This window comes from Oncorhynchus mykiss, chromosome 5 (assembly GCF_013265735.2).
Source record: "Oncorhynchus mykiss isolate Arlee chromosome 5, USDA_OmykA_1.1, whole genome shotgun sequence".
Lineage (NCBI taxonomy): Eukaryota > Metazoa > Chordata > Actinopteri > Salmoniformes > Salmonidae > Oncorhynchus > Oncorhynchus mykiss.
Genome location: NC_048569.1, coordinates 30,947,643 through 30,975,557, shown reverse-complemented (window position 1 = coordinate 30,975,557; position 27,915 = coordinate 30,947,643). Strand labels below are relative to the sequence as shown.

The 27,915-nt window shown below is 45.1% G+C and overlaps 2 protein-coding genes across 2 annotated transcripts in view; one reads left to right on the top strand and one right to left on the bottom strand.

Annotated features, from left to right (window-relative positions):
• Positions 1 to 27,915, top strand: part of LOC110523598 (astrotactin-2-like) — a 430,658-nt gene that overhangs the window by 310,642 nt on the left and 92,101 nt on the right. The window contains exons 16-17 of the mRNA XM_036977273.1: positions 152 to 331; positions 19,978 to 20,240. Of these exons, the coding sequence (XP_036833168.1) occupies positions 152 to 331; positions 19,978 to 20,240 (443 nt within the window). The remainder of the gene's footprint in view (positions 1 to 151; positions 332 to 19,977; positions 20,241 to 27,915) is intronic.
• Positions 3,215 to 9,419, bottom strand: LOC110522913 (E3 ubiquitin-protein ligase TRIM32-like). Its single transcript, XM_036977274.1, has 2 exons — positions 9,287 to 9,419; positions 3,215 to 5,598 (listed from the first exon to the last, which is right to left on the bottom strand). The coding sequence occupies exon 2, from the start codon at positions 4,685 to 4,687 to the stop codon at positions 3,632 to 3,634; it is 1,056 nt and encodes a 351-aa protein (XP_036833169.1). The 5' UTR covers positions 4,688 to 5,598; positions 9,287 to 9,419; the 3' UTR covers positions 3,215 to 3,631.

Sequence of the window (27,915 nt, the reverse complement as noted above, 5' to 3'; positions counted from 1 at the left end):
AAATTCACTGTTCAACTGATAATTGTGTGTGGGGTGCAGAGATGAGGTAGTCATTCAAAAATCATGTTAAAACACTTGTGACTTGCTTCAGCTATAACTACAATTCCATTTGTTCCACATTATTTCCCCTCCACACTTTCCTGGTTCCCAGGCTTCTCCAAGGTTCTGAAGACACTGACTGCAGAGAGCAGCAGAGAGGAGCTGCTGTCCTTCATCCAGCAGTACGGCAGCCATTACGTATCCGAGGCCCTTTACGGCTCCGAGCTCAGCTGCACCATCTACTTCCCCAGCAAGAAGGCTCAACAGCAGCTCTGGCTGCAGTACCAGAAAGGTGAGAGGGGGAAACTGCATATGATGCACATGTCACAAATAATACTGTAATCAGTGACCAATTTAGACCCAGGGATCCAGGTGAGTAGACTATCAATAGACGTAAAATTGGTCAATTAAATCCCAGAGAAAAGGTTGGGGGGGGGGAAATGGGGCTTATTCAATATGGTACAATTTTCAGGATGCCGCAGATAGAAATATGATTCATAGCAGACATGATTCCTCATTTTTAACTGGTCCTAGCCCCTGAGACAGAGCCGAGAATAGCCTCTCTGAAAACCTTCGGTAGCATTTCATAATTCATTTCATAAACATTAGGAAAGAGCTTTTGTACAGTACTATGCTGTGCCACTGAGACCTTCAAAATGGAATTGGACAGACAGGGTGAGGGCTGTGAATAGCATGAAAATAATGTATCTTTTACCAAATAAATGGATTCAAAGTATGTACTGTAAACACCGGAATACAAAGACACATGCCTTGAATCATTTATGAAAATAAATGTTGTTGCTGCATCGCAGATATTTCTAAAGTATTTACCAAAGGTATTGCAAAGTGTTATTACTTTTCTAAATGTTCACATTACAGTGAAGTCAGTGTTCTTCCTACAATGTAAATTCCTGCCTGGAAAATTCTCCAAAGAGAATCTGAAACCCCAACATGCACATCTTCATTCATGTTGGGTTTATTGCACGAAATAGATGACATTACAAACATGAAATTGAGACTCGCGTTACACAGAAACTCATCTGATACGATAGTAACACACACACTGTGAGGCGTCTGTGACAGCCTCAATGGCACTGCCCATACTATCTCCATTTTAAAGTAGTCTCCAACAGGGTCACAAGGAGGGATCAGCCAATGAAGTTGGAAGTCTCACCCAGTTGACTATATTAGAATGGTGGAAGTCCTCAATGGTGCTGCACATGCTAAAACTGAATTCTGGCCACTAGAGGCCTCTATAATTCTCTATGTGTGTGCTTTCCAATAATAGTGAGTTCCCTCAAATAAAAAGGTAATTTTGCCCATTTTAATGTAAATCTTACAGTAAGGTCCTTATTTGATATTGATATGAAAATGGCTACATTGGGCCTTTAACCCAAGTTAACTTTTTGTCATTTAAGTGCACACTTTTTTATGTGATTAATCGCATTGTTTGAAAGCGTTTAAAATCCACTGAAAATATCCCAAATAATCTATAGAGCTAAAAACAACAATGCGATGTCAAAACAACTTGACATTGAGGTTAAAGAAAGTGCACTTTATTAATTTACCAGATTTTGCTTGCTGTTACTTTGGACAAAATCAAGACATTGATATTCTTGTAATGCTTTTGGTATAAAACATCTTAAATTACAGCTCAATTTGAGCAATTTCAAATGTTTGCCATTAATCCAAGCAAATCCTGCAATTAACTTGATTTATTTTTTAATGTAAAAAAAATTCACCATTAAAACGGACAGAAACAGTCTTGTAATAGTTAAGTTTGGAATATCTGTAATGATAATTTGAGAAATAATTTTGTAGTGACAGACTATTGCAGTGACAAGGTTAGCATGCTGCCTGACATGATATCCTGAATTTAAATCCTTTGGTGTGTTGACAAATATGGTTTGACAAATGTCTCATGAGAGTACAAGAAATGAAAACACACAATCACTGAAGAAATTGTATGTACGTATGGAAGTTTCTAAAGGAAATAGCAATGACGAACTTGATCAAATGTCTCTGGAGGTGTTGGCAGAATGTTTAAAACTTTTACAGTGACATTTTCTGCATCTGAAAAAAAGAAATAATTGGAAATTGTTATAACCTGTAGATCATTTCAATTCAATAATAATTTCTTTACTTTTTCTGGAACTTAATTATGCTGCACTACCCGCGAATTCTGAAACATTGTAAAAATATAAAACTACAGTAGGCCTACTTACAGTGGTAGCCTACACACTTCAATGAAAAAGATACACTGTCTTAAATTATACTGTATATTCTAAACACAGTCTGTTAAATTATACTATATATTCTAAACTGCGCTACCTCTCGGGTGCACAAAGCAAAATACTTTTGAATAAAAGCCAATCTAATAGGCCCGATTAAACCGAGAGATGTTAATTTGTTGTAGTCTAAAGCTACTTCAGGAATATGAACCCATCATGGCCAGAAAAAAAAAGTGGAAGAATTTGTTCAGCAATGACTATGAAAATATGTATTATGTTTATAAATTAAATATTGTTTACGCGAGACATTTGACAAAGACGTAAATGAAAAAGTTGAACCATCTGTTCGAGCGTTAAACTACGCTCCGGATCGCATAGAGCAAAATACTTGAAATAGCATTTTTATTTACTACTGCCAAATGGGTCCAATTAAATAAGAGATCAGACATAGGCGACAGGCTACTTCGAGTATGAAACCATCAGTCAGAAAAGGTGAGGAATGTATTCTGCAACAATCATGGAAATGAAACAATTCATAGGAAATATATGCCTATTTCTACTTATTTTAGAATAAACTGTGCATATTGGATGGCTGGGTTATAACGATCAAGTCCATGATCCTATCCCTATAGATTTAAATTAGAGGTTTGATTAGACATGCCTTCTAAATTGATAAAGGCAGCCTGTAAGCGCAATTCTTTTTTGCAATACATTTTCTTGCCATGCCATTAGGCTTAGTAAATATAAAATATAAATAGAATTTTGTACAGCTGTGACGATACCAGTATCAAAAAAAAATCCAATGGCAAAAAAATTATAAAAACAATGCAGACCAAACTCTTTGGTCCTTTAAAAACCTGCTTTATGTAAAATAGCGTTCTATAGATTGGAAAATAATACGTGACATAATGTTCGTTTCCAACATTAGGGCCGTTTTCCCAAAGAAGTTAAATTTACTTCGTGTTTTGTGTCTTTGCTACGATACTAATGAGTATCGCAATACAGGTATCAACCCGGCCCTAATATTTTGTACAGTACAGCAGTTAAAATATTACAAATGTTGTGCGTTGATTGACATACCAGTTTCCCCCCACCCTCAATGTGACAACACTTATTGTCATCTTTAGTGCTGTGATCCATCAAATCAACGAGGCAGCTCAAATTGTAGATAAACACCAGCTTGGTTCCAGTGTGCTCCTAGCCAGTCCCACTGACTGACTGGGGATCAGTAACTCATTATATGACCTGTTAAGCACTGACTAGAAATCAGATCATGGACGAGCAAAAGTTGTTTGGAATGCAGCCATTTATATTAAAAAGTGACACACACACACAAAATTGGATTTGTAGTTTCTTAGCACCTAGCAGGTGGAGAAGCATCTCCTCTGTGGGTACGAGTAGACTTTCACACAGTGGTCCCAGCAGTCCAGCACCATCAGCTGTCCTTTCTCAGTGACGGCCACGCCCACAGGGCACGCCAGTCCCTCCTGGATGAGCACGTTAAAGCCGCCCTCTTTGGGGAATTGCAGGATCTTCTTCCTGCCATTGTCCGTCACCAGCAGGTCCCCGTTGGCATCCACGCACATTCCCGTGATGCAACGGAAGTCCTCTGTCTCCGAGAAGAAGTGGCTGAGATGCTTGCCCAGCTGGTCGTCCGTCCCCACCGAGCAGATGGAGAAGCCCCCCTCCAGGTGGTGCTCATTATGGCGGTTCTCAATGTTCAGGCCCAATCCTTGGGTGAAGTAGATGGTGCCCGATGCGTCGCACGTCACAAACTTGGGCCGCACTGCCGAGCACAGACGGTTGTAGTTGACTACGCCCACTTTGCGGTCCACGGCCAGGCACCGGAGCTTGCCTCCCTCCACGTCCAAGACCACAAACTGACCCTTGGGCATGGCTGCAATGCCCCAGGGCTTTATTAGCTGGTTCTTGTGGCAGGCCACGCAGTGGCCGTCAATGGTGTACACCTTGACTGAGTTGTCAGTGACCCCAATAAGGCCCTGCGGAGTGATGGTGATGGACAGCGGGATGAGGTTGGGCAGGTCGATGCTGCTGGGGTTGCGATGGATCTCCCTCTGGAAGCCCTTGCGGTTGAAGATCTGGATGCGGTAGTTCCCCCGGTCGGCCACTAGGACTTCGCCCTGTGGGGTGACACAGATGCTAAACGGTAGGTTGAACATCCCCGGCAGGTTGCCCTTGCAACCCATCTTCTTTACGAACTGGCAGTGCTGTGGCCCCGAGCTGGGGGCCCCCCCTTCATCCATGGACTTAAAGTTATCCAGGGAGGCACACACAGCCTCTTCTACAGACATTAACATATCAATGTCTCTATAAAGGTCCAGCGGGGCCCCTACAACCCCCATGGTCCCGCACATGGCATCAACCCCAACCCCAGCGCTAAACTCCAGCAGCCTCATCAGTGTGCAGGGCTTGGTGATGAGCTGATGCTGACGCGATGCTCTGTCGTCACCAGCTCAGGGTCCTGGAGCTTGAGTAGCGTAGGCAGGTCCAGGCTGCTCCTCAGGTCTAGCTCCTCCTCATCGTTTCCCCCTCCAGCAGGGTGATGTCGCTCTGCTTCACCCACATGGTGAGGTAGTCGCATCGGGACACCACCTGCACTTCGGCCAGTTTCAGCAGGTATGTCTGCTCCTCAAGGATGTGCCCATTCAGCTTTTCCACCTTGGCCATGGAGGCAGCGAAGGCCTGCCGCTGGTGCCCCAGCTCCTCCAGCAGACGCAGCTCAGGCCGGGCATACTCCTGCTGAACCGCCCGGGACTTCACCCGCATGTTCTTTGTCACACTGTCAATGATCACTTTTTTTCTGCTGGATGTGGTCCATGGCTTTGTGGAGGGACGCCAGTTTACCGCCCAGGTCCTTCCGGCACTGCTCAGCAGCCACCCGGATGGGCTGGACGGCGTGGCCCTGCTGCAGGTGGCCCTCACTCTTGTAGAGGTCACAGAGCACGGTGCCGCAGTCAAGGCAGTACTGTCGGGGTAGGCGGTTGCGGCAGGACTTGCACATGAGGGCGGTGGTGCAGGAGCTGATCCAGTCGAGGATCTTGAGCACAGTGAGGTTGTCAGCCAGCTGGGAGAAGCTGCTCATGCGGGAGACCCTGCTGCAGAAGGGACAGCGCACGCCGTTGATGGTGCTATCCAGCAGCTTCTCCAGACACTGTCTGCACACTGTGGCCACACTGCAGGAGATTGGGCCTCAGCTGCTCCTGGTTGTAATTCTCCAGGCAGATGGGGCACTCCAGAGTAGGTCCGGGTCCACTCCGGAGCAGGTCCGGGTCCAGAGCTGGTGAAGCTGCCGCTGTCGTGTTCACACCTGAGGGGAGAGGAATAAAAAAAAGGGACGTCAAAGGTTCAGGCTGTGGCACAATCACTACGGAAGCTCTAGTCTAGTGCCTGGTTACATTGTGTTTAGGATAATTGTATTTACTCTCTCCGTGGTTAGTGAGAAATAGATGTCATTGTTGTAAAAATCTGTGTGCTTCATTTACTATCATTGTTAATTGAAATATTGAATTATTTTATATATTATGGCTATTTCCCTATGGTGGACCAAGTATTATTAAGTGACACAGACTAAAGTATTGACCACAAAAGAATTACAGGACATACACTGCCGATGTGTGTTAAACTTTTTAATACTATAGTCATCACGGTCTCACAAAATTGATTGCTTAAAACAGATGTTTTTGTCCCACTACGGACTGACATCTAGAACTGGGGTTTTGACACTCGGTCATAAATCAAAAAGCCATGACAAGGGGAAGCATCAACAGAATAACTGTCCATGTACAGTGGGGCAAAAAAGTATTTAGTCAGCCACCAATTGTGCAAGTTCTCCCACTTAAAAAGATGAAAGAGGCCTGTAATTTTCATCATAGGTACACTTCAACCATGACAGACAACATGAGAAAACAAATTCCAGAAAATCACATTGTAGGATTTTTGATGAATTTATTTGCAAATTATGGTGGAACATAAGTATTTGGTCACCTACAAACAAGCAATATTTCTGGCTCTCACAGACCTGTAACAACTTCTTTAAGAGGCTCCTCTGTCCTCCACTCGTTACCTGTATTAATGGCACCTGTTTGAACTTGTTATAAGTATAAGAGACACCTGTCCACAACCTCAAACAGTCACACTCCAAACTCCACTATGGCCAAGACCAAAGAGCTGTCAAAGGACACCAGAAACAAAATTGTAGACCTGCACCAGGCTGGGAAGACTGAATCTGCAATAGGTAAGCAGCTTGGTTTGAAGAAATCAACTGTGGGAGCAATTATTAGGAAATGGAAGACATACAAGACCACTGATAGTCTCCCTCGATCTGGGGCTCCACGCAAGATCTCACCCCGTGGGGTCAAAAAGATCACAAGAACGGTGAGCAAAAATCCCAGACCCACACGGGGGGACCTAGTGAATGACCTGCAGAGAGCTGGGACCAAAGTAACAAAACCTACCATCAGTAACACACTACGCCGCCAGGGACTCAAATCCTGCAGTGCCAGACGTACCCCCCCCCCCCGTAAATTTCCGATTGTTACGAAAACTATTTTTTTTTTTTTTAAATTAAAAATTAAAATAAAAAAATAAATAAATAAAAATCAGCCCTAATTAATTGGCCATTCCGATTAATTGGTCACCCTCTAGTTAGTAGTCACTGTGAGAAACATATACTGTAACTCAGGGGCTCCCAAACTTTTTCACTCGGGGACTCCCTTCCAACATTGGGGAAAACCCTGTGCCCCTGCGTGAGCACCGCATTCATTTCTATGGGCAGAAGCACTGTCCATGACACAAACTGTTCAAACATCTCGGTGGCAGAGAGAATTTTGGAGGTTTAAAGCTTATTTCCTGAAATTCTACACATTTTGCAGTTGTAAAAGTAAATTCTTGCAATTCTATACAAACACAGCAAAAAACAGAAACCTCCTCTCACTGTCAACTGCGTTTATTTTCAGCAAACTTGACGTGTAAATATTTGTATGAACATACAATTCAACAACTGAGACAAACTGAACAAGTTCCACAGACATGTGACTAACAGAAATGGAATAATGTTTCCCTGAACAAAGTGGGGGTCAAAATCAAAAGTAACAATCAGTATCTAGTGTGGCCACTAGCTGCATTAAGTACTGCAGTGCATCTCATCCTCATGAACTGCACCAGATTTGCCAGTTCTTGCTGTGAGATGTTACCCCACTCTTCCACCAAAGCACCTGCAAGTTCCATGACATTTGTGGAGAATGGCCTTAGCCCTCACCCTCCGATCCAACAGGTCCCAGAAGTGCTCAATGGGATTGAGATCCGGGCTCTTCGCTGGCCAACACTGACATTCCTGTCTTGCAGGAAATCACGCACAGAACGAGCAGTATGGCTGGTGGCATTGTCATGCTGGAGGGTCATGTCAGGATGAGCCTACAGGAAGGGTATCACATGAGGGAGGAGGATGTCTTCCCTATAATGCACAGCGTTGAAATTGCCTGCAATGACAACAAGCTCAGCCCGATGATGCTCTGACACACTGCCTCAGACCATGACGGACCCTCCACCTCCAAATCGATCAAGAGTACATTCCTCGGTGTAATGCCCATTCGATCGACGATAAACGCAAATCCAACCATAACCCCTGGTGAGACAAAACCACGACTCGTCAGTGAGGAGCACTTTTTGCCAGTCCTGTCTGGTCCAGTGGCAGTGGGTTTGTGCCCATTGGTGACATTATTGCCGGTGATGTCTGGTGAGGACCTGCCTTACAACAGGCCTTCAAGCCCTCATTCCAGCATCTCTCAGCCTCTCTCTGAGCCTATTGAGGACAGTCTGTTGTTGTTGCCATCTTGTACCTGTCCAGCAGGTGTGATGTTTGGATGTACCGATCCTGTGCAGGTGTTGTTACACATGGTCTGCCACAGCGAGGACAATCAGCTGCCCGGCCTGTCTCCCTGTAGCGCTGTCTTAGGCGTCTCACAGTACGGACATTGCAATTTATTGCCCTGGCCACATCTGCAGTCCTCATGCCTCCTTGCAGCATGCCGAAGGCATGTTCACGCAGATGAGCTGGGACCCTGGGCATCTTTCTTTTGGTATTTTTCAGAGTCAGTAGAAAGGCCTCTTTAGTGTCCTAAGTTTTCATAACTGTGACCTTAATTTCCTACCGTCTGTAAGCTGTTAGTGTCTTAACGACCGTTCCACAGGTGCATGTTCATGATTAATTGAACAAGCATGGGAAACAGTGTTTAAACCGTTTACAATGAAGATCTGTGAAGTTATTTGGAATTTTATGAATTATCTTTGAAAGACAGGGTCCTGATAAAGGGAAGTTTCTTGTTTTGCCACGTCAAATGTGTATTCATGTGATATAAAAGTGACAAAACAATTATATCTATGGGCTAAAAAACAAATAGAAAATGTTAGCTGGACATTTGACAAGTTAGAAATATGCAATGACTAACATGACAAAGGGAACTGATGATGCAAATCCAATTTTAAAATGTCACCTTGTGCATTCTACTATTACAACTTTCAAGAGTACGTTTAAAGCCATTTTGTGTTTCTTTAATAAAGGACGCACCCCACAGTTTGGGAACCACTGATACTGTACACTTTAGCTGGCTATATAATTGAAGTGCGGGGAGTGTAGCACTGCCACTGGATAGCACTAGCAGCAGCCAGCAGCCATTCAACACTAGATTGCTGAAGCTAGCCAGCTTTTAAGTAAACAACTTCTCAGAATCAGTTCGCTAGCTACAGACAACCAATAAGTGTTCTGCCTAGCTCGCTAGTTAGCTATACGAATGCAGCGACCTTAGTTTGTGTTATTGTGTTGTCAATGTGTTAGCTACTAGCTGTGTTAGCATAACAGAGATTGCTCAAATCAAGCTGTCACTACACGGCCAATGCAAATGACAACCGCACTAGCTGGTTACGTGCAATTAATAATTAATAATATTGTGGCATGATGCTGTGTTGACTCTAGCACAAGCTGTGCTAGACAGTCTTACCTTGCAATGTCAGATCTGTCAAGGTACAGGAGATGGTAGGTCTGCTGCTGCGAGACTGCGATGTTGACGTAACGCTAGCAAATACTTATTTCCCACCCACCTCTATTTTCATTGGTTCTTGCAACTGCAGCTGGGATAGGGTTCGAAAGTGGTTGGCAGTTATATTAGTGGGGGTATTTATGGTATATGAAGTTTCATAATATGATGTATTGAATACTGTAGTATAAAATCAAATGTAGGTTCATTTGTATAATACTGTCTCTAGTTTTAATATAGAAACTACATTAATATAATGGCCAATGCATTATACATGATTTTATTATTGCTGCTTTTTGAATACTTTCAGAATTGTTCCATTTTGTACACCTCTTAAAATCCTGGCTGCACCAGATAAGAGATTAACTTTAAAATAAAATCCATCAATCAGGGAAATTATGTGAGCCATTTGAGAGCATTGCAGGCTTTATATGAAATGTAATATGATGCTGAAACAATATACACAATCAATTAGGACAGTACGAAGACATCTTGATGTATCCTTTGAAAGTTGAAAAGCATCCATCTCTAGCAGTAGCATCTGTAGCATCTGCTACAGTTATCTTCCTAGACAGATGTGTGCAGCTGTTGCAGTACATATAAATAGTATATCAGCTGTCCCCTAGATGGCAGCAAAGGTCTTATTGCAAAATCAATTTGTATAGCTTTATCTCAGAGGGCAGGCCTATGAATTGCAATTCAGAAAAGGAACAACTGCACATCAATAGAAATGAGTTAATTGTCAATTTCATAATGCAATCATGTTAAGTTATGCATAACTAAAAGGTAGATGAAAATGAGAAATTAACGTAGACTATATGCTTTCTTTAGCCTGCATGGTGGATCCTGACATTGTCCCACACAGTGACATAGGTGACCCTTTCACCTTGACAAGCCTGCTCAATTTAATTGAGAAACACAATGAGGTGTACAGAGTTGTAGGATCCAAGTCATGGCCTACTTCCTACCATACCATCTTCAGAGATAGCTGTGCACATGGAGATGTTTCCCCCACGTTGTCCAGGCACTTGGACGGCCGCCCGTTGGTCAATAAGGTTCCGCCCAAGGCGCCAAGTTTTGTCCAGGTTAAAGCCCGCTTCATCAACAAATATTAACTTGTGATGGTTCACAGCTGCATCAAGAACCATCACCTTCTAAAAATATATTTTGTTTAGTTATTTTTTACAATATAGTTCCAATATGACATTGTGAAGTAGCATGTGCATCAAATAGTAACAGTAATACAGTATATGTAACGGTTTTCTTGACTTGAAGGAGAGGCGGACCAAAATGCAGTGTGGTTTCTATTCATGGTTCTTTAATGAAGAAAAACTATACATGAATAGACTAACAAAAACAAGAAACGTGAAAACCTAAAACAGCCCTATCTGGTGCAAACAGAGACAGGAACAATCACCCACAAACACAGTGAAACCCAGGCTACCTAAGTTTGATTCTCAATCAGAGACAACTAATGACACCTGCCTCTGATTGAGAACCATACTAGGCCGAAACATAGAAATACCCAAATCATAGAAAAACAAACAGACTGCCCACCCCAACTCACGCCCTGACCATACTAAATAATGACAAAACAAAGGAAATAACGGTCAGAAAGTGACAGTACACCCCCCCCCCCCTCCCCCCCCCCCTCCCCCCCCAAAGGTGCGGACTCCGGCCGCAAAACCTTAACCTATAGGGGAGGGTCTGGGTGGGCGTCTGTCCGCGGTGGCGGCTTTGGCGCGGGACGCGGACCCCACTTCCCCATTGTCTTAGTCCGCCTTATTGTCCGCCTCCGTGGCTTTCTAACCATGGCCACCCTTCTCAATGACCCCACTGGACAGAGGGGCAGCTCGGGACAGAGGGGGGGCTCGGGACAGGCCCCTGGCTGACTGGCGGCCCCTGGCTGACCGGCAGCCCCGGGCAGACTGGCGGCACTGGCGGCGCTGGGCAGACTGGCGGCGCTGGGCGGCACTGGCGGCACTGGGCAGACAGGAAGCTCAGATGGCGCTGGGCAGACGGGAAGCTCTGGCAACGCTGGAGAGGAAGGCTCTGGCAGCGCTGGACTGAGTAGCTCTGGCGCCTCTGGAATGAGGGGCGGGAGCTCTGGCAGCGCCAAACAGGCGGGAGACTCCGGCTGCGCTGGAGAGGAGGAAGGCTCTGGAAGCGCTGGAGAGGCGGGAGACTCCGACAGCGCTGGAGAGGAGGAAGGCTCCGGCAGCGCTGGACAGGCGGGAGCACCTGTGAGGATGAGCCGGAGAGACAGCCTGGTGCGGGGGGCTGCCACCGGAGGGCTGGTGCGTGGAGGTGGTGACGGATAGACCGGACCGTGCAGGCGCACTGGAGCTCTTGAGCACCGAGCCTGCCCAGCCCTACCTGGTTGCATGCTCCCGGTCGCCCTGCCAGTGCGGCGAGGTGGAATAGCCCGCACTGGGCTATGCAGACGAACCCGGGACACCATGCGCAAGGCTGGTGCCATGTAAGCCGGCCCAAGGAGACCAGATGCGTAGAGCCGGCTTCATGGCACTTGGCTCGATGCCCACTCTAGCCCGGCCGCTACGCGGAGCTGGAATGTACCGCACCGGGCTATGCACCCGCACTGGGGACACCGTGCGCTTCACAGCATAACACCTTTACCATCCAACTCATCCTCCCATGTCCAGTACTCCTCGCGCTGCTCCTGCTACCTGTTACCACGCCGCTTGGTCCATTACAGTGATTCTGTAATGGTTTTCTTGACTTGAAGGAGAGGCGGACCAAAATGCAGCATGGTTTCTATTCATGGTTCTTTAATGAAGAAAACTATACATGAACAGACTAACAAAAACAAGAAACATGAAAACCTAAAACAGCCCTATCTGGTGCAAACACAGAGACAGGAACAATCACCCACAAACACACAGTGAAACCCAGGCTACCTAAGTATGATTCTCAATCAGAGACAACTAATGACACCTGCCTCTGATTGAGAACAATACTAGGCCGAAACATAGAAATACCCAAATCATAGAAAAACAAACATAGACTGCCCACCCCAACTCACGCCCTGACCATACTAAATAATGACAAAACAAAGGAAATAAAGGTCAGAACGTGACAATATAGTGCTGTATCTGAACATACTAGGCCTGCAGTTGTTTCACCCAGTCGTTGTTTCTCTCAAAGCGCACCAGGTAAATGTGTTTCCTGGTGCCTCTTTAGAAGGTGAGCGATTGTTGGTAGGCTGATGGATGCCTCATTGGCAAAGGTGTCATTGTTCTCCTCAATGGCCTGCTTTATTTCAGACAGCCGTACTGTACGTCATTCCTGGCCCTCACCATTTCCACCATTGCCCACTTCTGCTGGTCGGTCAGCACATGGCAACCACCATGGGGACTTCTGTAAATTCTGAGGGTATAAACAGAGTATACTGTCAATAGATCATACTGTAAGAATACTGTGACATGTTTAGTGAATGTACATGCATTACAATATGTAATTTACAGTAATTGTAATGGTAAAAGATGTGTGCATATCCTGCAGATTTACCGGCTTTCTTGGTGGAATGTTCTCATTATCGAATTGACAGTTAATTTTTTCAGATTGGGGTGACCTAATCCGGCAGCCTCTGCCTCTGTTTACCACATGACCAATGATGATGGCCCGGAATTCATTAGACACAACCTTTCCATGCCATCTGCTTCCCTCTCTCTGATGTCCACCTCTTTGACGGGTCCTATGGCCACCTCTTTGACGGGTCCTATGGCCACCTCTTAGATCTCTTTGACGGGTCCTATGGCCACCACCTGAAATAACAGCCTTTTTGATTTTCTGTTTAGAGTTTTGTACTAAGATTTTAAAATGTACAACATACTTGTTAAAATAGTACCAAAGCTATAAAAAAAATTAAATTGGTCAAAACAGGGTAATTTTACATCTGGCTAGAAGTTAATAAGAAAACTATCTTAACAGAGAGAAAAGTCATCATGTCTGTTGCCTATATAGAATCCCTATACTTTAACGATGACAGCTTCTCCATCCTAGAGGGGGAGATCAACCATTTCCAGGCCCAGGGACATGTACGCCTCTGTAGTGACCTAAATGCCAGAACTGGACAAGAACCTGACACTCTCAGCACTCAGGGGGACAAACACCTACCTGGAGGTGACAGCATTCCCTCCCCAATATGCCCCCCTAGACACAACAACGACAAAACAACCAACAAAAATATCTCACAATTCCTGCAGCTCTATCGTAAGCTGGGTCTGTACATAGTCAATGGTAGGCTTCGAGGGGACTCCTATGGTACGTTCACCTACAGCTCATCCCTTGGCAGTATCACTATAGATTACTTTATCATTGACCTCAATCCAGAGTCTCTGAGTGTTCACAGTCAGACCACTGACACCCCTATCAGATCATAGCAAAATCACAGTCTACTTGAACAGAGTAATACTCAATCATGAGGCATCACAGCCAAAGGAACTGCATAATATTAAGGAGGAAAGTAGTGTAGAATCCTACCAAAAATCTATTGGGCAACAACACAATCAATCCCTTTTAGACAACTTCCTGGACAAAACATTTCACTGCCATAGTGAAGGTGTGAACTTGGCAGTAGAAAGCCTAAACAGTATATTTGACCTTTCAAATATATAAATTGTCAAGCAGACAACTTAGGAAAATGAACAATGACACATGGTTTGATGAAGACTTCAAAAATCTAAGAAGGAAATTCAAAAACCTATCCAACCAAAAACAGAGACCCAGAAAACCTGAGCCTACGCCTTCCACTATAGTGAAATACTAAAACAGTACAGAAATGCACTCAGAAAATATGAACAGCACAGAAATCAGCTCAATGTAATTGAAGAATCCATAGAATCTAACCACACAAAGAGTTACCATCCAAAATGGAGATGTATGGCTAAACCACTTATCCAATCTTTTCTGCTCTATAACAAAGAACAAACAGCAAAAACATATACATGATCAATTACAAATCTTAGAATCAGCTATTAAAGACTACCAGAACAAACTGGATTCTCCAATTACACTGAATCAGCTACAGGACAAAATACAAACTCTCCAACCCAAAAAGGCCTGTGGTGTTGATGATATCCTAAATGAAATGGTAAAATATACAGACCACAAATTCCAATTGGCTGTACTTAAACTCTTTAACATTGTCCTTTCTTACATCTTCACCAATATTTGGAACCAAGGACTGATCACTCCAATCCACAAAATTTGACCCCAATAGCTACCGTGGGATATGCATCAACAGCAACCTTAGGAAATTCCTTCGCAATATCATTAACCGCAGACTCCTACAGTTCCTCGGTGTTTGACTCAATTTGGCATGAGGGTCTGCTATACAAATTGATGGAAAGATGGGGGAAAGACATATGACGTTATAAAGTCCAAGTACACAAACAATAAGTGTTTCTCTTAAAATTGTCCAAAAACACAGATTTACTTTCATACGGCTGTGGGGTGAGACAAAGTCAAATGTCTACTGTTTGCTGATGATCTGGTGCTTAAAGCAGCACCTAGATCTTCAGCACAGATTCTGTCAGACCTGGGCCCTGACAGTGTACAAAAATAATGTTGTTCCAAAAAAGGTCCAGTTGCCAGGACCTCAAATACAAATTCCATCTAGAAAACTATCCCTACCTCAGTCTAAACATCAGCACCACAGGTCACTTCCACAAAGCCGTAAACGATCTGAGAGACAAGGCAAAACGGGCCTGCTACACCATCAAATGGAACATAAAATCCGACATCCCCATTAGGATCTGGCAAAAAATACTTGACTCAGTTATAGAACCCATTACCCTTTATGGTTGTAAGGTCTCGGGGTCGACTCACAAAGCAAGATCCCACAAAACGGGACAAACACCAAATCGAGCTGCTGCATGCAAAATTCAGCAAAAACATCATCAGGGTACAACGTAAAACACCAAATAATGCCTACAGAGCAGAATTAGGAGGATACCCTCTAATTATCAAAATCCAGAAAAGAGAATTCAAACCTTCCATAACAAAGCTATCACCTACAGAAAGATTAACCTAGAGAAGAGTCCCCTCAGCAAGATGGTCCTGGGGCTCTGTTCATAAACACAAAAACAGAGCCCCAGGACAGCAACACAATTCGACCCAACCAAATCATGACAAAACAAAAAGATAATTACTTAAGAATGAACCAAAAAACAGAGCAAACCAGAATGCATCTCAATTGGGTTGAGGTCAGGTGATTGTGGGTGCAGGTCATCTGATGCAGCACTCCATCACTCTCCTTCATGGTCAAATAGCCCTTACACAGCCTGGAGTTGTGTTGGGTCATTGTCCTGTTGAAAAACACATGATAGTTCCACTAAGTACAAACCAGATGGGATGGCGTATCGCTGCAGAATGTTGTGGTAGCCATGCTGGTTAAGTATGCCTTGAATTTGAAGAAGAAATCACAGACAGTGTCACCAGCAAAGCACCCCCACACCATCACACCTCTTGCTTCATGGTGGGAACCACACATGCAGAGATCATCCGGTCACCTACTCTACATCTCACAAAGACACGGCGGTTGGAACCAAAAATCTCACATTTGGACTCATCAGACCAAATTACATATTTCCACCGGTTTAATGTCCATTGCTCGTGAAGATTGCTCCTCTTCTTATTGGTGTCCTTTAGTAGTGGTTTCATTACAACAATTCGACCATGAAGGGCGATTCACGCAGTCTGCTCTGAACAGTTGATGTTGAGATGTGTCTGTTACTTGAACTCTGTGAAGCATTTCTTTGGGCTGCAATTTCTGAGGCTGGTAACTCTAATGAACTTATCCTCTGCAGCAGAGGTAACTAACTATGGGTCTTCCTTTCCTGTGGCGGTCCTCATGAGAGACAGTTTCATCATAGCACTTGATGGTTTTTGTGACTGCACTTGAATAAACAGTCAGGATTGACTGACCTTCATGTCTTAAAGTAATGGCGGACTGTCGTTTCTCTTTGCTTATTTGAGCTGTTCTTGGATTTGGTCTTTTACCAAACAGGGCTATCTTCTGTATACCACCCATTCCATGTCACAACACAACAGATTGGCTCAAACACATTAAGAAGGAAAGAAATTCCACAAATTATCTTTTAACAAGGCACACCTGTTAATTGAAACGCATTCCAGGTGACTACCTCATGAAGATGGTTGAGAGAATGCCAAGAGTGTGCAAAGCTGTCATCAAGGCACATGGTGGCTACTTTGAAGAATCTCAAATATAAATATATTTTGTTTAACACTTTTGTGGTTACTACATGATTCCATATGTGTTATTTCATAGTTTTGATGTCTTTACTATTTTCTATATTGTATAATAATAGTGAAAAATAAAGAAAAACCCTTGAATGAGTAGGTGTGTCCAAACTTTTGACTGGTACTGTATCACATGCCAGACTTCTATTTTCCTACATAAGTAAAATCTGGAATATGCCTTTACTACCATTCATTCCAAATAGCTGCTATTTTCACCCCTTTCTGGAACTGTGAGGGTTCATGACAAAGCCCCTTCAGTAATTTACTAGAAATGTCTATGGTTGTAATCATTCTACACACCTGTAATTAATGCATAAGGGATGTGTTAACCGGTGTCATGTGTAAGTTGTCTGCCTAGAATCTCAGTGTATTTCATGGAACATGTATCTGACTGGATCACAGGGGAGCATATATTCCACTTTCAATACTCTCAATCCTATCTAAGGCTTTTGGGTTAATGTTAACTTCCAGAAGTTATTGTCGCAGGTAACGGATGGAGTTGAAGGGGAAAGGAAGAGGGATGGGTGTATATGCGGCCGGCTATGATGTGAGCTGCCCTGCGAAGCCTGCAGTAAACCTGGGATAATCACAGTGTTTTATTGTGAGGGCCAAGTGATAACAGCTTCTTTCTGTGTTTGTGTTAAGTGCATGTAATTGGACTCTTAGGTCCAACCCTTGAGCCTGTTTACATAGGATGTGGAGGAGAGTATCCCTCCCCCTCCTCTTCCACTACTCCAGTCCCTTCATACGCTCTCTGCTCTGTAGCTGGGCCTGTGTCTGGAGCCCATAGCATCACTACAACACCAGCCTATTATCAAACTACACGTACAATACACTGTCTGATGACGTACCGTTTGTCTCACACACTTGCATGTGTTGAATGAAAGAGGAAATGTATCGACTGTCACACAGGTCTTATCTCCGTGTTTGTCGTTTTTACTTCAGTAAATACAGTACACCGAAATCTCAAAACATTAGGAACACCTTCCAAATATTGAGTTCACCCCCTTTTGCCCTCAGAACAGCCTCAATTTGTCGAGGCGTGGACTACAAGGTGTCGAAAGCGTTCCTACAGGGATGCTGGCCCGTGTGGACTCAAGTTGGCTGGATGTCCTTTAGGTGGTGGACCATCCTTGATACACAAGGGAAACTGTTCAGCGTTAGTTCTTGACACACTCAAACCTGTGCGCTTGGCACCTACTGCCATACCCCATTCAAAAGCATTTAAATCTTTCGTCTTGCCCATTTACTCTCTGAATGGCACACATACACAATCTATGTCTCAATTCTCTCAAGGCTTAAAACTCTTTCTTTAAACTGTCTCCTCCCCTTCATCTACACTGATTGAAGTGGATTTAACATGTGGCATCAATAAGGGATCATAGCATTTACCTGGATTCACCTGGTCAGTCCATGCCATGGAAAGAGCAGGTGTTTCTAATGTTTTGTACACTCAGTGTATATGTTCTCATTATAGCTGGTGTTCCTTTTCTCTCTGTGTGGCAGTGGAATGTTTGTTTTTGGGTAGGAGATTAATATAGAACTCTGTCACTGACTAGTGATCTTATCCTGAAAACATCAGATAATCTGCACCTGTGTTACATTTCTGCTTTCCCCCCCCCCCCCCCCCATCTACCCCAGTGGAAGCTATTTTTCACTGATGTTCTGTGAGCTAGTACAGCTCGAAATGTGTTTGTGTGTATGAGGGATTGGAACCTGAAGGCATAACTAGCCCTATACTTGGCTGGGCTTTTAAAGAGCTGTCGAGAAAGAAAGCAAGACTAGTGAGTTTTAAGAGAACGGACACACATGCTGATTAAGTTCACACACTGTATGTTTTCTTTTTCCTCTGTGAAATATTCCGAAGGCTGCACTAAAATGACTTTTACTCTAAGCTGGTCCCAATTACTCTACCTTGAAGAATGTCACTTTCTCTTTTTTGCCCTCCCTCCTGTAAAGTGTAGCTAGCACAAACCGTGTGACTGTGTGAGTTTGGCCTTTGGTTAGGGAGTAGCAAGCTAACACATCTGCATGTTATTGTGTTTATGCAGTGGTTCCCACCTCTGGCTCTGCCTGGTGTTCTCCTCCCCCTGTTGATTCAGCTCTAGCTCAGCCTTTTTCCTAGACGTCTGGATATGAGACGGATATGAGTCAGTTGATTGCTCTGCAATTGGAGTAAACCTGTAGGCCACATAATGGCACACAATGAGAGACTGAGGCTGGAATTAATTCACTCATAGTCAACCACAATAACATTGCTCCTGTGCAGCAACATGTACAGTTTAGGTAATGGAACTACTTAGACAAGGTATACAGATTGGAAAAACACTACTCATTCTGATATACCATGAAAACATTCATACCCACTTGATGTTATGAAGACCCCCACAGTAAATACACTTTGGGAAGAATTAAGCAAAATCCTCCATAGCACATGATTAATATAATTTCCCCCCATCAGCAGTTTCCATATTGTACATTTGATTCAATGTTGCCATTGCTGAGAGAGACTCCTCTCTCCAGCCTGTCTGGTCTCTCCTCCCATCAACACAGACAGACAGCACATCTGCTGCCTCCGCAACACATGGCTGTCTCCTTCCCTCCCTCCATCCCTCCTTTCTTCATTCCATCCATCCATCCAGGGAAACACTCAACACACAATTAACATTTCTCCCTGTTTCACTCCTTTCCAATGTAACATTGTTAGCCCACTGGCACAGAACGTAATGCGCGAGAATTCCCCGTCGATGAGAAAATCAAACAATGCTTATTTACACTATGCAGGAATAAGTCATCACCCACCGTTCATTCCCGGTGGAGGAGTTTATGACAATGAGGGATTATTTTGGTTGACCGCAATAGAAAGTAGATCCAGATGGCAGCACATGTGATGTGAGTGAGGCGGTCATGTGAAACTCAGTCAGGGGAGAGTGGAGACGGAGTGAATAGAAAGAAGTGAGTGCAGCTGTCAGTCATGTGTTATGGCAATTCAGGACATGTGGCAGACATACATTGATGCAAGTTTATGTGTGTCAGTTTATATGTGTTTGGATCTGGTCCTCTCATCGTTCAGACAACCTTCTATCAATAATGATGAGGTCTCTCTTGCGAAAGAGATTTAATTTCAATGAGACTAACCTGTGTAAATAAAGCTAAATGAAAGGTAAATTCCCTTGTCTTTCACAAACTGTGTTTGAATTGGTAGGTGTTGCTCCCAACCACTGACACAGGGTCAACTATTTCTCATACTGGTTAAGGTTAGGACTGATATAAAGTGATGTTAGAATATAGACTGTTTTTCAGTTTTCATACCCTGTCCTCTCACTGTCTAAACATGCCCTCTCTCCTTCCCTCTCCTCTCCATCTCCCAGAGGTGACAGACCAGGGCAGCAGGCGCGAGCTCAAATCCATGCCCTTCATCAGCTACCTGTCTGGGCTGCTGAAGACCCAGCTACTGGCGGAGGACCTGGTGAGCGGTGTGGAGATTCGCTGTGAGGAGAAGGGCAGCTGCCCTTCGGCCTGCCACCTGTGCCATCAGGCAGGCCGTGAGCAGCCCTTGCCCATCCCCGTCCTGCTGGAGGTCAGCCGCATCGTGCCCCTTTACAGCCTGGTGCAGGACAACGTCACCAAGGAGGTGAGGAGGGACGGTGGGAGGGAGGGATGGAGGGGGGGGGACCCTATACAGTCTGGTGCAAAGGTGAACTTCATCAAATAGGTGAGGATAGAGGGAGGGGGGACGGAGAGAGGGGGAACAGAGGAAGAGAAGGATAGTGGGAGCAGAATAGGGATGATGGGGGAGAGGGAGGCAGTGGAGAGGGAAGGAGGAAAGGAGGGAGACAGTGGAGAGGAAAGGAGGGAGACAGTGGAGAGGGAGGGAGAGAGGCATTGGAGAGGGCTATAAGAAAGGAGGGAGGCAGTGGAGAGGGAAGGAGAGAGGCATTGAAGAGGGCTATAAGAAAGGAGGGAGGCAGTGGAGAGGGAAGGTGGAAAGGAGTGGAGACAGTGGAGAGGGAAGGAGAGAGGCATTGGAGAGGGCTATAAGAAAGGAGGGAGGCAGTGGAGAGGGAAGGAGGAAAGGAGGGAGACAGTGGAGCGGGAAGTAGGAAAGGGGGGAGGCAGTGGAGAGGGAACTAGGGGAGGAGGGAGGAGGGAGGCAGTGGAGACAGAGAGAAGGGGGGAAGTGGAGGGAGGGAAGTAGACAGTAGAGACGGAAGGAAGTAGGCAGTGGAGAGGGAAGGGAGGAAGTGGAGAGAGATGGAGGAAAGGAAGTAGGCAGTGGAGAGAGATGGAGGAAAGGAGGGAGGCAGTGGAGAGGGATTCAGAAAATGAGAGAGGTAGTGAAGAGGTAAGGAGGGAGGCAGTGGAGAGGGAAGGGAGGAAGTGGAGAGGGAAGGGTGGAAGTGGAGAGAGATGTAGTGAATGAAGGAGGCAGTGGAGAGGGAAGGAGGGAAGGAAGGAGGCAGTGGAGAGGGATTCAGAAAATGAGAGAGGTAGTGAAGAGGTAAGGAGGGAGGCAGTGGAGAGGGAAGAAGGGAAGGAAGGAGGCAGTGGAGAGGAAAGTAAGGAGACAGTGCAGAGGGAGGGAAGGAAGGTTGGAGTGTGGCAGTGGAGAAGGAATGAGGAAATGAGGGAGCCAGTGGAGAGGAAAGGAGGGAGGCAGTGGAGAGGGAACTAGGGGAGGAGGGAAGCATTGGAGAAGGAAGGGGGGGGAGTAGGCAGTGGAAAGGGAAGGGGGAAAGGAGGTAGGCATTGGAGAGGGAAAAAGGGAATGAGAGAGGCAGTGGAGTGGGAAGGCCAGAGGGGGTGGAAAGGGAACAAGGGAAGGAGGGAGGCAGTGGAGAGGGAAGGCGGGAGGGGATGGAAAGGGAACAAGGGAAGGAGGGAGGCAGTGGAGAGGGAAAGGGAAGGAAGTTGGCAGTGGACAGGGAAGGAAGTAGGCAGTGGAGAGGGAAGGAGGGAGGCAGAAGATAGGGAAGGAGGGAATTAGTAGATAGGGAAGGAGGAAAGGAGGGAGGCAGTGGAGAGAGATGGAGAAAATGAGGGAGACAGTGGAGAGGGAAGGAGGGAAGGAAGGAGGCAGTGGAGAGGGAAGGAAGGAGGCAGTGCAGGGGCTGGGAAGGAAGGAAGGAGTGTTCTAGTGTAGAGGGAAGGAGGGAAGGAGGGAAGGAAAGAGGCAGTGGAGAGGAAAGGAGGAAATCAGGGAGGCAGTGGAGAGGGAAGGAGGAAAGGAGGGAGATAGTGGAGAGGGAACTAGGGGAGAAGGGCGGCAGTGGAGAGGGAAGTGGGGAAGGAAGTAGGCAGTGGAGAGGGAAGGGGAAGGAAGTAGGTATCGGAGAGGGAAGAATGGAATCAGTCGAGAGGGAACTATGGAAGGAGAGGCAGTGGAGAGGGAAGGTGGAAAGGAGAGAGATAGTGGAGAGGGAACTAGGGGAGGATGGAGGCAGTGGAGAGGGAAGGGGGAAGGAAGTAGGCAGTGGAGAGGGAAGGAGGGAGGCAGTGGAGAGGGAAGGAGGGAGGCAGTGGAGAGGGAAGTAGCAAAGAAGGGAGGCAGTGGAGAGAGATGGAGAGAAGGAAGGAAGCAGTGGAGAGCAGAAGATGCTAGTGGGAGGAGCTATAGGAGGACAGGCTCATTGTAATGTCTGAAATAAAATCAATGAAGGAAAGGAGGGAGGCAGTGGAGAAAGAAGGATGGAAGGAAATAGGCATTGGAGAGAGGCTGTGGAGAGGAAAGGAGGGAAGGAAGGAGGCTGTGGAGATGGAAGGAGGGAAGGAAGGAGGCAGTGGAGAGGGAAGGAGAAAGGAGGGAGGGAGGCAGTGGAGAGGGAAGAGGCTAGTGGGAGGAGCTATACAGGCTCATTGTAATGTCTGAAATGGAATCAATGGAATGGTACCAAACACATCAATCACAACGTGTTTGACTCCGTTCCATTAATTCCATTCCATCCATTACATTGAGCCGTCCTCCTACAGCTCCTCCAGACTTCGCTGGTGGAGACGGATAGAGGGAATGAGGGAGGCAGTAGAGAGAGATGAAGGGAAGGTGAGTGGCAGAGAGGGGGCGATGGGGAGCTCTTCTCTGTTTGATAAAGAGCTACGTCACCACGGAGGTGAAGGGAAAGGAGGAGGAGGAGGAGAGAGGGAAAGGAGGATGGTTGGTGATGGTTAGTGGAAGAGAGGTGACGATGGGGGTTTGGGGGGAACAGCCACGTCTAGAATGATATCATGGAATAGGTGAAACATGGATGGAGAAAAAGGAGGGTGAAAAGGGAGAGGTAGGTGGAAGTGTCAAGACAACAGTACAGTGTACTGGGTGTGAACAGGAATTAAAGCAATTTCATAGAATAAAATTATATTTCAATATAAAATAAACTGGTAAAAATAGATGTGCCATCTGGTCAAAGAGTTCATCCCAAAGTTCATTGTAACTGTACAGGAAATTTAAAAAAAGGAAACATATTTTTAATTTTTTATTTCTTCACACACCCAGTCTTAATGTAGCTGCTTTGATATTACAGTATACAGTATGTTAAGGACATTCTTTCAACACAGTGAACCTGACACAATCATGCTTGGCTGTAGATGTAGTTATCAAAAATCCCCCTAGGTGGAGTAAGTGGGTTACCTTTCAAAATAAATTGGTATATCGAGAAAGGTGACATCATGGTTTTCTCTTTTGGTGGGGATAAATGAAGAGGGTTGTGTGCGTGCATGTGATTGTGTATAATATGATGGTTTTCCTTACTCTCTGTGGATTCAACTGTATTGTCTTGTCACAACTGTGTTGTTGTTCTGAGTGACGTTTCCCCCTTGAGGAGCCTTTGGTTATTCAACTGGACCAAAATATAAGACCAACATGCAACAATTTTAAATATTGTACTGAGTTACAGTTCATATAAGCAAATTAGTCAATTGAAATAAATTAATTTGGCCCTAATCTATGGATTTCACATGACTAGAAATACAGATATGCATCTGTTGGTCACAAGTACCTTTAAAAAAAAGTAGGAGCGTCCATCAGAAAACCAGTCAGTATCTGGTGTGACCACCATGTGCCTCATGCAGCATCTTCTTCGCATAGTTGTCAGGCTGTTGATTGTGGCCTGTGGAATGTTGTATCCTGATGAAGACAGCTTGGTTGTCGAAACGTTGGTAATTCAATTTTTGCATCTGAGCTCCTAGAGAGTGCGGCTCTCTTTTATTTTCAAGATTTCTACTCCGCTAGCCAGCACCTCGCCTAAATAGGTGTGCGTTTCTTTTTCTTCTAGACTGTGGAATGTTGTCCCACTCCTCCTCAATGGCTGTGCAAAGTTGCTGGATATTGGCGGGAACTGTAACACTCTGTCGGACACGTCGATCCAGAGTATCCCAATCATTCTCAATGGGTGACATCTCTGGTAACCATGCAGGCCATGGAAGAACTGGGACATATTCAGCTTCCAGGAATTGTGTACAGATCCTTGCGACATGGAGCTGTGCACTATCATGCTAAACATGAGGTGATGTTGGTGGATAAATGGCATGACAATGGCATTCAGGATCTCGTCACGGTATCTCTGTGAATTCATACCATAACCCCACCGCCACCATGGGGTTTTCTGTTCACAACGTTGACATAAGCCAACCGCTCACCCACACGTGGTCTGCTGTTGTGAAGCCAGTTGGACGTACTTCCAAATTCTCTAAAATGGCATTGGAGGTGACTTATGGTAGATAAATAAACATTAAGTTCTCTGGCAACATCTCTGGTGGACATTCCTGCAGTCAGAATGCCAATTGCACGCTCCCTCAAAACTTGAGACATCTGTGGCATTGTGTTGTGTGATAAAACTGCACATTTTAGATTGGCCATTTATTGTCCCCAGGACAAGGTGCACCTGTGTAAAGATCATGCTGTTTAATCATCTTATTGATATGCCACACCTGTCAGGTGGATGGATTATCTTGCCAAAGGAGAAATGCTCACTAACAGGGATGTAAACAAATTTGTGCTCAAAATAAAAAAAGAGAATTAAGCTTTTTGGGCGTAATGAACATTTCTGGGATCTTTTATTTCAGCTCATGAAACATGGGACCAACATTTTACATGTTGCATTTATATTTGTGTTCAGTGTAGATACACTATATATACAAAAGTATGTGGACACCCCTTCATGCAATCTCCATAGACAAACATTGGCAGTAGAAGGGTCTTACTGAAGAGCTCAGTGACTTTCAACGTGGCACCTTCATAGAATGCCACCTTTCCAACAAGACAGTTCGTAAAATTTCTGTCCTGGTTGAGCTTCCCCGGTCAACTGTAAGTGTTGTTTTTCTGAAGTGGAAAGGTTTAGGAGCAACAATGGCTCATGCCGCAAAGTGGTAGGCCACACAAGCTCACAGAATGGACCGTTAGTGCTGAAACGCGTAGCGTGTAAAAATCGTCTGCCCCCGGTTGCAACACTCCCTACCGAGTTCCAAGCTGCCTAAGAAGTGTTCGTTGGGAACTTCATGAAATGGGTTTCCATGGCAGAGCAGCTGCACACAAGACTAAGATCATCATGCGCAATGACAAGCGTTGGGTGGAGTGGTGTAAAGCTCGCCGCCATTGGACTCTGGAGCAGTGGAAATGCGTTAACTGGAGTGATGAATCACGCTTCACCATCTGGCAGCCCGACGGACGCATGCCATTAGAACGCTACAAGCCTCAATGCATAGAGCCAACTGTAAAGTTTGGTGAAGGAGGAACAATTGTCTGGGGCTGTATTTCATGGTTCGTGCTAGGCCCCTGAATTACAGCGAAGGGAAATCTCAACGCTACAGCATACAATGACATTCTAGACAATTTTGTGCTTCCAACTTTGTGGCAACAGTAAGGGAAAGGCACCTTCCTGTTTCAGCAATGCCCCCGTGCATAAACGAGATCGATACAGAAATGGTTTGTCGAGACAAGGACACACACACTGCAGAATCCGATGTTTGTCCATAAACGTCCAATTCCGAAGGTTAACTTTATTCATTAAGGTTTGGGATAGGGTTAAAACAAAACAAATGTAGGCATTAATTCCGAATGGTTAAGGTAAGGGTCAATGTTTGAGATAGGGTTAAAAGTCCAACACAGCTGTTTTTATCTCAATATAAAATAGTTTCCTGGTAACAATTAAGTAACCTCCTGTGATTGTTTTCAATTAAAATGGCCATAAAGAAACAAAAAATTACTTCTTAGCAAGGATTCATTTTTCAAGCAAGAATTTTGCGAGGACTGTCTGGGAGTGGTCTGAGTGGGGAGGAGAAAACAGAAAATTATGTCTGTTATTGGCAGAGAGGTTTAGAACTCTCTTTTCTATTGGTCTAGTGGCCTGTGTTGAAGACATCTCCTGACATTCTGCTTACCTGGACGGACGTCGAATTTCACAGTAGATCTTGAGCGAACTGGCTGCACAGAGACACACACAGAGAAAGACACACACGCAGAGAGAGACACACACACACCGACACAGTCACATACAGCACCACCACCACCACCACCCCCGAGACCATACCGGTCCATGCTCCCCCAATCAAACATCTAATTACCCTGCCTGACTGACATTACAGCAGGCAGCACAGCAGCAATATCACACACACACACACATGCACAACAACAAAGATCCCATCCTGTACGTGCCACTCATAACAAGCGCCTTTCTCAGCCACAAAAAAAACATGCACAATCAATAGCAGACAGCCCCTAGTGGGCTCTGTCGATACATAACCGTGAGGAAGAGCAAAGTGTCCTCTTTTTCTCCCCCCTCTTCCCTCTGGTGTTCTGGGGACAGGTGGGGAGGCAGACTGCGGTGGATCGCTGGCGAGGGATTATTAGCTTGTTATTGATGTCATCGACCCTACGGAGACAAGCCAGTGCTGCTGTTCTTGGCCAGCTCTCTCAAAGACTCCTGCTTCTATTAGCATAGCAGACACAATGGCCTGACCATGCATCTCTACTGCACAATAGAGACAGTCCCCTGATTGAGACTGTGCCTTGTGTTTTCCCCCTCTCCCCCACCCCGACTTAGAAATAGACGGCCATGCAAAAACCTTTCACTAAAATGAGATGAGATTCCTTCAGCACAATAAAATAAGGGAATCAGGGTTGTCTATTGTGAAGCGAAAAGGAAAGGATGTTGTCCCTACTTGTGTGCCTGTGTATAAATCCAGTTTGTATCTCCAGCCATGCATGCTAAACATGCATGCTAAACTACCTGCTGCTCTCAATGCCTAGCTGCCGTCTAGCATCGGCTGCTGCTGCCCTTACTGCCTCTGTCGAGGATTGTCATGTTCCTTCCGTCAATCTGCCCATTACAGAGGTAGACAGGTATTATGTTACTATCTGGAATCTGCTTTCTCAAAAAACAGCCCTACATGAAAAATGGGGTGAAAGATTAAAACAACAAATTGTCTGTTCAGGGCCTTCTCGTGTATCAGTTTGATCCTGTTTTCATCCTGGCATTGACATGGCATTCACTGCCCCCCTCCTCACCTCAACAACTCGGTTCCAGGAAATCATTTTTGAGAAAGAGAAAGAAATAGTCACTCTCTGACTTTGTCTCCAATGTTATGATTACGACAGGGCTAGTTTAAGGATTTGACAAAGAAAACAAAAGGAGGAAAAAAACAATGTTCTTTGAAGCGGTTTTTCATGACATGTTATCTACAAGGTTTATCTCCCAGACGGATAATGACAGAGCCCTCTTACCACCTCTGAGGAAGTGTTGATTCAGGCCTGTTATGAATGTATGTTTCATAACCCCAGATCCTACCCCACACTGAGACTAAATCGTACCTATCCTGAGCCCTAACGATAAGCAGTTAGCTATTCTCCCCCTAGAAGAACCCTCCCCTGGCCCTGTTTCAGTGACGGAGCCCAATACCTCAATGGATAAATAAATAAACTCATGCCAGTAGAGGTTGCCAGCAGGCCTGTGTCCTGCACGGCCCTGATTGAATTATGGCAGACCTTTTGAACAAATTGGCTGTGAGGCTAATGACTCAGAGCGCTGTAAATTTTGACGAGTGACCCCCACCCACCAAACTTGCCCCCCCACGTCTTTTTTTGCTTTCGTAAATGCCGTGTCCTGCACAAGGTGGAGTTCAGACGCAGGTTTGGATCATGCAGCCTCCTTAAATTTGTTAATCTCAGGGTTTAGGGAGAATGAATGAGTTTACAGAGGCGGCCTCTCAACTCTTGTTATTTTGTGTGCTTTCTGCTGAATCCGAGGAGTTGGGGGTGAGTGATGGGATGTGTCTGGTGATGGTGTAATTGAATGAAAACTGTATTTGTTTGGATGTCTTCT